The sequence below is a fragment of the Chaetura pelagica genome, unplaced genomic scaffold, assembly GCF_000747805.2.
Source record: "Chaetura pelagica isolate M959 unplaced genomic scaffold, ChaPel_1.0 scaffold3, whole genome shotgun sequence".
NCBI classification, from domain to species: Eukaryota; Metazoa; Chordata; class Aves; order Apodiformes; family Apodidae; genus Chaetura; species Chaetura pelagica.
Genome location: NW_009952974.1, coordinates 7,510,662 through 7,524,128, shown reverse-complemented (window position 1 = coordinate 7,524,128; position 13,467 = coordinate 7,510,662). Strand labels below are relative to the sequence as shown.

The window sequence follows — 13,467 nt, the reverse complement described above, 5'->3', positions numbered from 1 at the left end:
TCTTTCCCATTTGTCCACATTTATCTTTGGGTGTCTGAAACTAGATGTGGTATTTTGGGTGAGACATGGCTAGTGCTGAACAGGCACCTTCCAGTTGCTGATTATTTTTTTCAAAGCTTAGAGGGGAGTGCCCAACCTTAGCTCAGAAGATGCTGCTCATTTGGTGAAATATACTGCAACTGAAGTACTTCAGTGGGGGCAGGAGTGCTGCCCTGGCTGCAGCAGTCTCCTCCAGCCCTTTCTACCCCCTAGCAGGGTAGTGGAAGTCCCAAGATCCAGCTGGGAGTCTGCTGTGGTGTGGGTGAAGGGAGCTTCAGAAATTGGGGTCAGGAGGGAAGAGGACAGCTGGAGAAGAGGGGTAGCCTAAGCTGGGGATGGAGGTGGCTAAGGAAAGTTGTGAGCTTGGGCCTCAAAAACTATGTGAGTACTTGTGGACACAAAGTGGAAGAAAGTCATGAGCCCAAGCTCTGATGTGGTTTCAGTTGCAACTGCATCACGTACTGGTCACCCTAAATTTGAGCAGAGCTATTTCAGGTGGATGTTGGCACTGATCCACAATTTCTATTTGATTTATGAGGCAAGGATACATAGGATATGATTCTGAACAGAGTTGCTCAACAAGCTGCTCAAGTTAGACTATAACTATTGTCTGCTTTGAAAGGAATAGGTTGTGGTTTGCAGAAGGGAAAAAGGAAAATAAAATCTTGCTGGGGAGAGCTGTTCTAGTTTTTCTTTATCCCTCCACAGATGCTGCAGCAGCTAGTGAATCCATAGTCTGTCCCAATTGTTCCAGTGACCATGTGGTCATCCTGCCTTCAGAGGTGTGCTCCAGCACACCTTTGCCACCTGGCCACGATAGCACAAGTGAAGACCTGTCAGACTCTGTCCTGGAGGGAGGCAGCCAACAGGAGGGCCCAGAGGAAGCACCTCCCCTGGCCAGTGAAAGTGGGAAGTTCTACATTGGCGGGGAGGACAGCTCTGAGATGGACACCAGCACCAGGACCCCGGAGCTGAGTGGGGAGCACAATGGCACGCTCTATTTCAGTGCCCACAGTCCAGACGAGGGCTGTGGGAAGAAGGAGCTGAGCCTGAAGAGCCAATACTTCTCCTTCAGCCACACAGACACCAATGGGGGCAGCCTGATAGGGAGCTACCGTTACAGCGTTTCGCGGGGGGCCACTCCTTCCCAGCTCTCTTTGAACTCCGAGTCTGAGGAAACATGGAATCTCAGTCCCCGTGAGTATGTAGGGAGCTGTGTGGGATTTAGGGGCGTGCACAGCTTGGTGTTGGGCTTTATCACTGGTGCTTGCAGGCTGTGCTGCCCCCTGTTTAATGGGGACAGGGGATGATCAAGCGTGAGCAGCACTAACCATGGTTCTTGAGTGTGTTTTCTTTCCCCTTTCTGTTCAATCTTCATGCCTGAAGGTAGTGAAAACTGAGTCAGCTCCTAATCCCTAGTATTGCTCAGATTATGAGTAATAAGGTTTTGTTCTGGGAGCTGCACTGCTCAGTTACAGACATACTGGGTTCCTGTGGCACCAGTGAGCTGCCAGCTGGAGCATTACCTGTGGAGAACAATATGCATAATTTCTCTGTATTTATTCTCTAGCTGAAGTGCAGTGTGAGGCTGGTGTGTTTTTAGCAGGCTCTGGTTAGTGGATCTGCAGTTACTTGTGCTTTCCTCAAGGGTCTCCGTGAGCTTCAAATGACGAGGTCTGTCCAAAAGAAGGGACTGTGTGCTGGCTGTGTGAGGGCTGTTGTGCAAGATGGCAGTTAGTAGGAGGTCCACTAATGCTGTCTGTGAAGTGCCTTGCATTTCTGATGTAGCAGATGATGCCTTTGCTTGGCCATCAGCTTGTCATTTACAGAATAACAAGTTGGAAAGGAGCCATGGAGGTTATCTGGTCCAGCCCACCAAGTGACTGTTGCCACTGCAGTCTTGTCTTGATTTGCAAACCTATCAGATCCTTGATCTGTAGAGGTCTCCCTGAACCTTTTAAGACAGATGTCTCTCTGAAGAGACAAAAAGCAAGTGTTGGAGTGATGTCCCTGCATGTTCCATGTTGAGACCTGTGGCTAGGAAAGCCCTAGATTTGGCCCTTTGTCTTGAGGAGAGACTTGATGGAAGCTGGTGTGCAGAAGGGGTGATGCTGCTTGGGCAGCACCTGGTCAGTGGGCAGTGTCAATCCTACCCTTTGCTCTCCTCAGCTGTAAATGGTGTCCTGAACACGAGGGACTTCCGCTCTGTGGATCATCGCCTGAAGCTGTACCTGGATATGGAAGTTTTTGAAGAGGATGCTGAAGAGTTCCAGTGCTTTCTTAAGGTGAGCTCCCACATCACCATTCCCACAGCACCTTGGCTGTCCTTTTTACCCTGCAAGTTCTGCACTGGGGTAGCACTGCAGTGTGTGTGGGGTTGTGAAGGGAGCTGAAGTGTTTGAGTTGGTCCTTTCCATGGGTAGGCTGGCAAGAGGCAGGCCAGTGCTCTGACCCACCCTCTCTGTCCTCTAGGTTGTCATGGTGAAGTTTGGCCGACAAGGAGAGTTCCTCTCAATTCTGGTTGCCTCTGATCTCAAGATTTATGTGCTGGAAGTCACTGGGGCTATCAGGTGAGGAAAATGGTGGCAAGTGAGACCCTGCAGCAAGGCTGTGAGTGCCAGCCTGTGCTAGCCTTACCCTGGAAGTGTGGTGACATGCAAAGGCTCTTCTGGCAAACACCCTACTACAATCTGATGTGGGAGAGGAGATGGGGAAACATGCTGCAGCTGAGGGCTGTGCTCTCTGACTAGGGGACAACCTGCAGACTGGCTGAAGAAGAATGACTCTCACTTCCTGTCTGATATTTCCCATCTGGAAGTGGGACTCTGCCACCAGAGCTTGCGAATGGAGTTTGAGAACCCAAAAGCCTCCTACAATCTGCTGATCCGGAACCAAAGCTGCTGTGACCAGTTCCTGCAGACCCTGACATGTAAGAGTGGAGCTCTAGTGGGAATGGGGTGGGAGAGGATTCGGAAGATTTGCTCTTGGAGAGCTACCAGGAGAGCTCTATTTGGATGTCTGTGGGAAATACACTTCTTGCCAGCTCAGAAAAAAGCTGAGGGGGAACCCTGTTGGCACCATATCTTTGTGTGCCTCTCTGTGGACTAGAGAACTCTCCTGAGCTGTTATGTTCTGCCCTTGGGTTTGCAACAAAAGCTGTCTGCCTTCTGCCTCTCTTTAGATCTCATGCAAGAGCTGCCTGCTAAGCACAGGAGTAAGGTGAAGGAAATCCCCACTGTGAAAATGAATCCACAACATTGGCTATGGTAAGAACAGCCTCTGAGAAGTTGGGGTTTTGGATAGAACAGGATGTCTGCTTCTCCAGCAGTGCCTGGGAAGCATAGTGCTCCCAGCAGAGCATGGGAGGAGGCAGTGCTGCAGTGGCAGCCAGGCCTGTGTTACAGGTTAAGACAACTGGCTCAAGTGCCAGCTGCACAAGGGGTGAGCAGGCAAAGAGGTGACACAGACAGAGAAGCCTGAGTAGAATGTAATGGGAGGAGGAAAAGAGGGAGGCATAGAGGAGCCTCCCCCTTGCAAAAGAAGCACATTTCCTAGCTGGCAAGGTGGCAGGCAGAGTAACAGAAGAGAGAGGAATTTTACAGCACCCAGAAGAGATGGGTTCCTCCCTTCCCCAGGAGGACAGTGAACCGTAGCTAGCTCACAACAAACCTAGACTGGAAACAAAGTGCTTCCTTGAGGCTGTCATCTCCCTTTCTAACTATTGTATCTCCTCCAGGCCTCTGCTGGACCCCAAGACCACAGATTCTGCAGCTTCAGATGACCCTTGTTTCTTCTACCTGTTGGCCTACCTCATTCAAGGTACAGGAGATCTCAGTGACCAGATGTCCCTATCTGCTTACATGCTTGTGTCTTTAGTGAACAGTCTGTGGAAAAGAGCTAGGCCACTGGTCCAGCAGTGAGGTAGGGTGGGCTCTTTTTTTTCTTACTGTGGAGATATATAAGATAGCAGTATGCTTCTTCCTTTCTATCAAGTGAACCTCTCACCCCTTTTCTTCATGGAAGTCCAGGCTGTAGAGAGCAGCTAGTCTTGCACATAAGGTTTGGTGACAACTCAAAATGGTTTCTGGGAAACTGGAGATTATCTAAGGGCTGGATCTTTGCCCTGAGCTGAGGGATAACTGAGGGGTCATAAATACAAATGGTTTGTGTGAGGAGCTGAAAGGCTCCTCAGTTTGGGAAAACAGAAGCAGGTGTGTGGAACCTGATATGGTAGGACAAGAGCAGCCTGCTGGGAGCTCATCAAGTTCTGTTCCAGGGCTTGCTGTGGGCCAAATGTGCTAAACCTGGGATTTGAATCTTCAGTGAACAACTCCAGTGTTGTCTTAGCTTGGGACGCTGAAAAAAGTCAACCTAGCTGTTAATCAGCTCTGACCAATTTGTTACTGCTCTTACACCCGTGCTCACCATTGGCCATTGGAGAGGTATGAGAGAACAAGAATCAGAAGAATCTGTTGGAAGTATGTTTATTAGTCTCCTCAAGCTGAACAAATAGCCTGTGAGAGGGAGAACTTAAAGTGTGGGTTTTTTACTCTACAGTTTTCTCGTGTTAAAGAGTATGGTGCCTAACACTGGATGCAGTTCCAGCTGAGGCCTCAATGCTGAGTAGACAGGACTGATTCCTGATACTCTTAGTACTTCCCCAGAGTGGGATGTGATGAGAAAAGCAACGTGTTGCTGTAGCAGCTTGTGCTCCCCTGTGACCTCCGCCAGTTCTGCTGTTGGTTCCCTATTCCTGTGCATCTGACTTATTCCAAAGTTCTAGTGCTTTTCATTTGCATCAGCTGAAATCAGCTGGATGATATTTATGCTCCCTAAAGTTTATCAAAACTGCTTTGCTTCCTGCCATACTTATGACACATCCCAACTTGGTATTAAACTTCATGTGTGTGCTCTCTGTTCCAGTCAGATGAATTCAGGCCAAAAAAGGCAGCCGTTTAGCTGGAGCTGAAGACTTTTAACTAAGGAGTCAAAAACTGTTGTTCAAGAGGTCAGAGGACTCAAGTGTTTTTTCCTGCCTCACATGAGGACATAGGCTGGACAAAGCTTGCTGGATGGTGGTTTTCCATATGTGTGCTCCTGCAATGAGCTTAGATAGGCTGGTCAAGCCCAGCCACGTTTAGCTACCCTTCTCCCCCTCTTCAGTCAGGAAGCTGGATAAGGCTGTTCACCCAGTTACTGTTGCTGGAAAGGATTTCCCTAGGGGAAAGCAAAGCTGGTTCTGTGGTGACTCAGGCTCCTCAGCAAAGCCTGTCCTATTCCGTTGTATCCTTTTAGGGGCATCTGCTTTCCCTGTGACCCTGCTGAGCACTCGAAGCATGTTGTTTCTGCTGGAGGAGAATCACCAGTGGCAGGTGCAGCCTTCCTTGGATGCAGACCATGAGGGAGAAACACCTCCTAGGAGCAACATCCAGTTGAAGGAGAAGCAGCCAATCAGCAGTATTAGCAATGTCATAACCTATCGTCTATGTCCATATGACATCAAGCTGATGCTTTATGATGAGGTAATGGGGCACACAAGATGCTGGGGGGCTACATTGTGCCCAGAATCCTGCTCCTGTCAAGACCACTCTGGGGCTGTCATCTCCCATCCTAACCCAGGGCCTTGCACCACAGAGGCAGGGGAGCACCGTGTACAGCTGCTGTACAAAAGTCATGCAGGGACACTTCCATGGCTGGCAGCAGAGATGGAGGAGGGTGCAACTTAGGAACTGGGAGGAGCACGGGGGAGCAGCAGCTCAGGGGTGATCAGTGCCTTTGAGGTTAGGCCCTGCTTACCTGCCTCCCTCTCTTTGATCCCTCCCAGATGCTGAAGGTGGAGAGCACTTGGCACCTCCGCACAGAGTGCCCTGAGCTTCTGGCAGAGCTGGTGGAGTGGATCCGCGGGCCCTGGGAGGAGATGTTCTCCATCGAGCTGCGGAGGGCAGTGCGCGAGGGGCTGGAGTGAGCTCGCCGGCTGCAGGCAGGCAGGGCTCCTAGTCAAGCATGCTGCTGTGCTGGTAATGGTGCACTGGTGTCTCCCACTGCCATCAGACCTTGCTGTCCTGTGGCCTCTGCTTTCTACTCTACTCTTGCCCTTGGCCCTTTTTGGTGAGGAAGAGGGGAGCACACAATGGTCCAGACCGCACAGTCACTCACTTGCACGGGCTGGCCATGGAAGGAGGAGGTGGGGAGTGTTCCCTCTAGTACTGCATAAGCTACACAGCATTTTAACTTGGCAGTGCCTGCTAGACTCTTTCAGGGTTATATGGACATCACTGAAGAGGGGAGCCAGGCCAGAGCATCTTCAGCAGGACATGCAGTGGTACTGGGCAAACAGCACACCAGAGGCAGTTGGGTGCTGTGGTCTTTCTAGCAGGTGTATTTGCTGCCTTTCTGTCTGTCTCTGAACAGCAGCCAGTATCTGCTGCTGGGTTGCTGTATTTTTTCTTCTGTTTGTTTTTCTTTTTTTTCCCCTTCCCCTCCCTCCTGTCCATAGCTTCCCTAAAGCTGCCTGCTTCAAACAGGAGCCTGATTGCACAAGGGGATGAGACATGTTGTACTCATAACCCCACAGAGAGTCCTTACCTGCCTGCCTGGTGGGGCATGGCTCAGACAGCTGCTGTAGTCGTTCACTGTCACTGGGGCAAGAGGAGCTGTGAGGCTTTTAGCACAGAAAAGTGGTGCTCATTACTTAGGGGTTAGGACCCTGGTGAGCACTGGCAGGTACAAGTGAGGCTTAGGCTTTTCTGAGCAGTCCAAAAGCAAGAGTCTAGTTTAACATGAGTTTTACTATTTTCTATTGTAATAAAAGCTTATATTTATTTAATTGTCATGTTTTCCTTGTTTCATCCTCTTGCACTGCTGTGAAGTCTTGCAGTACTAGCTTGGCAGCAGCCTCAAGGGCTCCCTAACATCTCACAGGGTTCGAGCCATTCTCCCTGTGCTGTTCAGGGTGGGTGCTGATGGGCTGCTAGACAAATTTCCACCTGCCTAGCTCCCAAGGAACAAGGCCCAAACAGGATTAAACTGACAGCAGGTACTGCCTGTGTTGTTCTCCTGTGACAATTGCCCTCAGGTAAGCATCCTGTGGGCTTCCAGCCCCAGCAAGTTGCTCACTGGCTGTTACAGGCCCTGAGTGGCACATGCCTCTCACAGGGGCTGTTGCTGCCATGGCTGTGGAGGTGGGAGTACCTGCCCCCTGTACCAGACTGTCTCAAACGGTCCTGCACAGTCAAAAGCAGCTGAAAAACTGCTGCTGATGCATGGACTGGGCTTGCTGTGTCACAGGGTCTCTGCACCCTGCCCAGAGAAGAGCAAGGGAAGATGCCATGTGTTGTGTTTCAAAGCAGCTGAAGCTCCCTGTGGGGATAAGCGGACATGGACCCGTTACATTAAGGTGCTGCCAGGTGGAATCTGATACCCCACACGGGGACCTGGACTGATGTCTGCTTTTCCCAGAGCAACATCTCTGTCTTGCTATGAGGGTTCAACCCACTGTTTCAGGGCAAGTTTGGGGGGCCCCTGCCTCTCACAGGGGCTGTTGCTGCCATGGCTGTGGAGGTGGGAGTACCTGCCCCCTGTACCAGACTTTGTCTCAAACGGTCCTGCACAGTCAAAAGCAGCTGAAAAACTGCTGCTGATGCATGGACTGGGCTTGCTGTGTCACAGGGTCTCTGCACCCTGCCCAGAGAAGAGCAAGGGAAGATGCCATGTGTTGTGTTTCAAAGCAGCTGAAGCTCCCTGTGGGGATAAGCGGACATGGACCCGTTACATTAAGGTGCTGCCAGGTGGAATCTGATACCCCACACGGGGACCTGGACTGATGTCTGCTTTTCCCAGAGCAACATCTCTGTCTTGCTATGAGGGTTCAACCCACTGTTTCAGGGCAAGTTTTCCCACAGCCAAATCCTTAGTGACAAAAGGTCTATTTTATGTCAAGGTGATTTAGATTCCTTTACATGTGTGTATTTGCCATTCAGTGACCTGATGTCTGACACTGAGAATGGCAGCTCTTTGCAACAGTCTCTACAACATCTAAACTCTTCATATACCCAAAGTCCATGTCTGTGGCTTCGGTTTCTGCCATCTGGAACAGAGCAGTGACAGGGTCTCACAGCATCCTGCTGTTCCAGTCTCACCTGGGCAGATGAGTTGAACTTTTCTTCCCTACTCACACCCAGCTATGCCGTCCTCATAGCCTTAGGAGAGCAGGAAGTTTGGTTTCCATGATTAATAGTGGCCACCTCACTGCACACCGTTGAATGCTTTCTTGGAATTGCTGATTAGACTTTCTCCTGTCACTTCCAGAAGCAGCTGAGTTGCTGAAGGCCTGCAGTGGCCGGTATTTTTATCTGGCCTCCTATTGACTTGATTGACAAGATCTAAACTGTCTTGAGGCAGATGTCACAATGCATTCCACTATCTCCCCTCTTCCTAAATGGGCATATGGCTGCTGCTCTCCATTCCTTTGGAGCAACCTCAGACCGCAAGTGGGAATGAGCTCAATGGAAGAGCTGCCAGCACCTAGGTCTTTGTCTGGGAGAACAAGTCTGAGAGCTGAGCTGATACAGACCAATAAAGGTTTTCTGTCTTCATCTTGCCATTTAAGGAGCTTGTGTACGTTCTGTCTTCATCTATAGCCATGTTTTTCACAAAGGGAAAGATGCAAAGTTGGAGATACTGGCACAGCCCATTGATGTCTCTTCTACATAAGCCGATCCCCTGAGCAAGCCCATCCCTGGAGCTTGCTTTTTGCATCTCAAGCTGAGCTACACCTTTGCTCTGCTGTGCTTGTGTCTCTGTGTATGTTGAGACATCTGACAAGTGTGGACTGCCAGAACCAAAGGTTTCAATGGTGTGCTTGTCTGCTGCTCTTCTCAGGCTCTTCCAGCTTTTCACTGCAGAAGTGACTACTCATTTGCCAGGTCTCTGCAGGTCTGTGCCCTCAGTGCAACACTAGCCTCTTGGTCCTGTTAGCAGCTCTTCTGCATTCCTCTGTCCACTGACAGGGAAGCTTACATGGTGTCACAAACTGTCTCCTACCTCTTCGTGAAACACTTGCTTCATTTCCCTTAGAGTTTTGTCCTGGTTGTTATCAGATTAACCCCTTTGTGGTTAGTTTGTGATCACAAACACTTTGCTGTGGGGCTCCTCACCCTAGGTGGAGCGATAGGATTAACTGACTGGTCTTGTTGCATCAGCTGGGTGTGTGCAAGGGCTTGCCCAACATGCTCCTGCACTCCAATACTGCTGGCAGCCCTGACTGAGGGCTGTGCAGAAACAAGGGTTGTGTAGGAGAGCCAAGGTTTGTGGAAAGGTACAACATCTGTTGAACCAGCTGCAGATGTCTGCTGCCTGTCATAACAATGAACATGCAGTTCCCCAGCTGTACTCCTAGACACTCTTATGTCCCCTCTCTTTCCTCTCTCCTTTTCTGGATGCACTTTGCTTTGGTGCTTTGCTGCTGGCATGGAGCAAGGCTGGTCTGAATCTCAACATTTCCCCTGCCTGCTTCTGCCCAGAGCAGGCTTTTCTCGAGGTGTGTGTAGCTGAAGGGCTGCCCAGGCCTGGAGCAGTCACAGGGCTCTGCAGGCAGTCATGGGCTCAGGCATCAGGCTGGCCATTGCCTTGAGCCTGAAGGCACTGCTTTTCCACAGGAATATACCAGCCCTGCTTTACTTCACTGTTGAACTCATCAATGAAAACGATGCCTCAGTCATGGGTCTGGCTATTTCAGTGCTTCTTGCTCTGTCTCTCTACCCTCTAAAGCAGAACTGCCTCAGGCATACATAGCCTGTGGGTTAGCTGTCAGCCCCCTTGCTCTGTGTCTACTAACGAAGCCTTGTTTCTAATCAAGCTGAGTGACTGGAGGGACTGGACATTTACTTCTAGCAGAATGTCTCTGCCGGCCTCATCTCCAGGGGACTGACAATGTAGTAGCAAGGGACACGTGTTCCCTGCAGCTTGCAGACCTGCCTGGCCAGCTTTGTCCCTCCTGCAGGTGTCAATGCTTCTTACCCAGCACACAGAGCAAGGGCCTGGGGCAGTGTAAACCCCTTCCCTTGGGCTGCTCAGGGGAAAGCCATTGCCCTTCCTGCTCCTGGGACAGTGGGTGCCTCTAATCAGAAGGTTATTAAGCTAGTGACAGAGCTGTCCTGTATCAGGACAAACAGTCCCAAATAGAGCTGTCTGCTCCCCATCCCAGTGCCAGGTGAGCTGTTTACTCTGTCTGGGAAGAGCATGTTTGCTGCCAAGGTCTTATGCTGCCCACCTGCAGCCCTGCCCACCTGCAGCCCTGCTCAGGGAGGGTGCAGGGAACTCGCCCCTTCCTCACCCCACTGCCAAGCACCAGCTGGGCAGGGTCTGTGTCGCCGGGCAGCAAACACACCTGGGGCACCCAGCCCCACCATCTGCTGCGCTGCCATCGTCCCCAGAAGCAGAGGCAGTTCCAGCAGGGCCCAACCCATCCCATCCTATCGATTAGAGCAGGAACTGAGGCTGTCATTCCGAGCCAGACTGGGCCCTGTGCCCTCCCTGGCACCCTGTGTCTGGCAGCCGAGGCAGAGTCCCAGGGGTGGAGTCCCCGACGGTGCCTCCTTTGCAGGGCTGTGTCTGAGCCAGGGCTGCTTGTGGGAGCTTGTGCCACATCCCTCCTGAGCTGTAGTGTTTGTCCCAGAGTGGATGTTCTCCTTGTGCCTGCACTTACTCTCCCTCTCAGCCACCTTAGAGCTGGAGCACCTCACCTATGAGGACAGGCTGAGAGAGTTGGGGCAGTTCAGCCTGGAGAAGAAAAGGCTCCGGGGAGACCTCATAGTGGCCTTCCAGTGCCTGAAGGGGCTACAGGAAAGCCAGAGAGGGATTTTTTTATGTGGAGAGGATTTTTTTTACAATTTTTTATTGCATGTAGCAATAGAACAAGGGGGAAAGATTTTTAAGCTGAAAGAGGGTAGATTTAGATTAGCTATTAGGAAGAAACTGTTTACTGTTAGTGGTGAGACACTGGAACAGGCTGCCCTGGGGAGCTGTGGATGCCCCCTCCCCAGAAGTATTCAAACCTAGGTTGGATGGACTGTGGGCAACCTGGTCTAGTGGGAGATGTCCCTGCTCATGGCAGGGGGCTTGGAACTAGATGATCTTTCAGGTTTCAACTCAAACCATTCTATGATCTTCCAAATTACCAGCTCCCCTTGCTCCCACTGGGCTGTGCAACTGCCTTGCTATGCTCCACATACTCACTCCAGCTCTGGGCTCTACCCTACAGGCTTAGTGGTTTTGTGATGATCCTTTTTTTTTGTGGTTGGTGACGGTGCTCCTGTTTCCTCTGCAAAGTTCATCTCTGAGCTGGAATCCACAAGGCTGCTGGTGTTGCACATCCTTCCTGCCCATGATGGGCCCAGGCTTGGCCAGCTTCAGCGGATATGGAAAGAGATGAGGGTGGGCAAAACCCTTTGCCTGCTGCCTTCCTTTCCTGGCTGTTGTGGGTTTGCCCTCTGCCTCAGGCTGGAAGGGTGATGCCTCTGGAGGCACTTGGATGTTGCAAGCTCAAGTTGAGGGTATTGCCCTGGGACACACAAAGCACCGTTGTGGGGGAAACGGGAAGGCTCTGACGCCAAAGGCCAGATGCTGGCAAGAACAGTAACGATTGTCCTTAGGGGCTGTCTGACACCAGCCTCTGGTCCTCATCTCCCAAGGCAAGCTCTGCCCTACAGCCTGAGCTCTGCTGTGCAAAAATGCTGCTGCTGCAGCAGCTATACCTGGCCTCAGCCCAACAAGTGGCTTCATTCTGGGTTCAACAGCCTCAGTTTGCAGTGCTTCAGTGGGTCATGCTCTCCACTTTAATTTGAGGCTGCTGTTGGGCTTGTTCTTAACTCTCTGAGCTCTAGAGTCAGAGTGATGTAGTTTCCTTACCTCTAACAAACTCCTTGGCTGCCTGGGGGGGAAGCTAGGCTAGAGGCAAGACCTGGAAGAGCTTGAAAACTAGTGGTGACTGTGGGGAAAGAAACCCCCAAACTGCTTTAACTGCCTGGCAAGAGCAGGAGGTTCAATGTAGGCTGTATGCTGCTTCTCCTCCCCATCGCACTGCTCTGCTCCCATTTCTCCATGCCACACTGCAGGTGCCACCTGACTGCAGTTCCAGGCTCCCTCCCTTAACGCTTCCCTGCATCCTTTCAAAAGCTTGAGTTTCTGTGATGGGTTTGCTGTCTCCCTGCATGCACCTCTACCTGTTGGTCCTGGTCTGGGATGGAGACAGTGCCCAGGGATTGCTCCCAGAGCAGATGTTACTGGATCTGCAACACGCATTTCTCCTCCAAGGAATGTTAATGCCATAATTGTGTGCTTAGCAGTGGGATTCAACAGAAAGTGTTCCTTCATGGCCAGGTCAAATCCCCCTTCACAGCAGCTCTCCCTCCATGTAGCTGAGGCTGTAACCTCGGAAAGACCCATCCATGAACAAAGGGGAGGAATGAGCAAGAGAGCCCAAAGCAGGGCTGTGCACACGTCTGTGCCTGTGTCGGGGTGCAGCATGCTGCTCTGAGGGGCTTCAGCTGCCCTCCTGTACGAGACCACCAAGCCTGTGCCTGAGCCGTGCGGGCGCTGGGGCAGTGCCCTGGTGGCTCTTGCTGACTTAGGGAAGCATCGGGGGAAGCGTCAGAGCTGCCGTTACTCAGCAGGCCCAGAATAATCAAAACCACACACCGGATGCAGCAGCCGTGCTTCCCAACCCACTCCTTACCCCAGCCCCTGGCACTGCCCGCGGGAGGTGGGCGGAGGTGCTGCACCCACCAGTGCCTGCTGGTGGAAACCCTTCTGCAGGAGGGGATGTGTTTCAGTAGGGAAAAGCTTATGCTGACACCAGCTTCCTCTTGACTACTGGGGTTGCACAAGGCAGCCCAGTGTCCCTCCCTGTTCCCACACAAGGAGAGGGGGCTCTGCTCAGAACGTCATGGGTGTGGTTGATCCAGCACAGGAACTCAGCCCCAACCAAACCCGCCAGAGCCAAGTTTAGCAGTGCAGAAAGTGAGTGGCTCGGGTGCTCTGGCAGAGGGACAGGCAGGGGCAGCTCCAGGGTGGTGAGTCACAGCCACTGCTTCCATTGCCCTGGCCTTGGGAGAGCAGTGCTTTTGCCCAGAAAGAGCAGTGGTGACTCTCTGAGGGCACATCTGGAGGCGCTGTGTGCTCAGCCCTGGCTCTGCTGCAGGCACCTGGCGTGGGGCACAAGAAGCAGCTTAGGCTTCAAAAGATTTGAGGCACATTTCCACCACACAGCCACATTCTGCTCTTACATTTCCCACGTCTGGGGCCACCTCTCCTCTGGTGCCACCAGGTCCTTTCTTTCTTCCATCCTTTCATCTCTTTCTTTTCATTGGGAGAGGAAGAGCTCGAGGTTATGTGGACGGGAGGTTATGGTGCCAGCGAGTCTCGGGGCCA

The 13,467-nt window shown here is 51.8% G+C and overlaps 1 protein-coding gene across 1 annotated transcript in view; it reads left to right on the top strand.

Moving 5' to 3' along the window:
• Positions 1-4,626, top strand: part of STK11IP (serine/threonine kinase 11 interacting protein) — a 17,925-nt gene extending 13,299 nt beyond the window's left edge. The window contains exons 17-23 of the mRNA XM_009996283.1: positions 748-1,236; positions 2,209-2,324; positions 2,512-2,609; positions 2,790-2,968; positions 3,221-3,305; positions 3,776-3,858; positions 4,613-4,626. Of these exons, the coding sequence (XP_009994585.1) occupies positions 748-1,236; positions 2,209-2,324; positions 2,512-2,609; positions 2,790-2,968; positions 3,221-3,305; positions 3,776-3,858; positions 4,613-4,626 (1,064 nt within the window). The remainder of the gene's footprint in view (positions 1-747; positions 1,237-2,208; positions 2,325-2,511; positions 2,610-2,789; positions 2,969-3,220; positions 3,306-3,775; positions 3,859-4,612) is intronic.
• Positions 4,627-13,467: the final 8,841 nt, after the last annotated feature.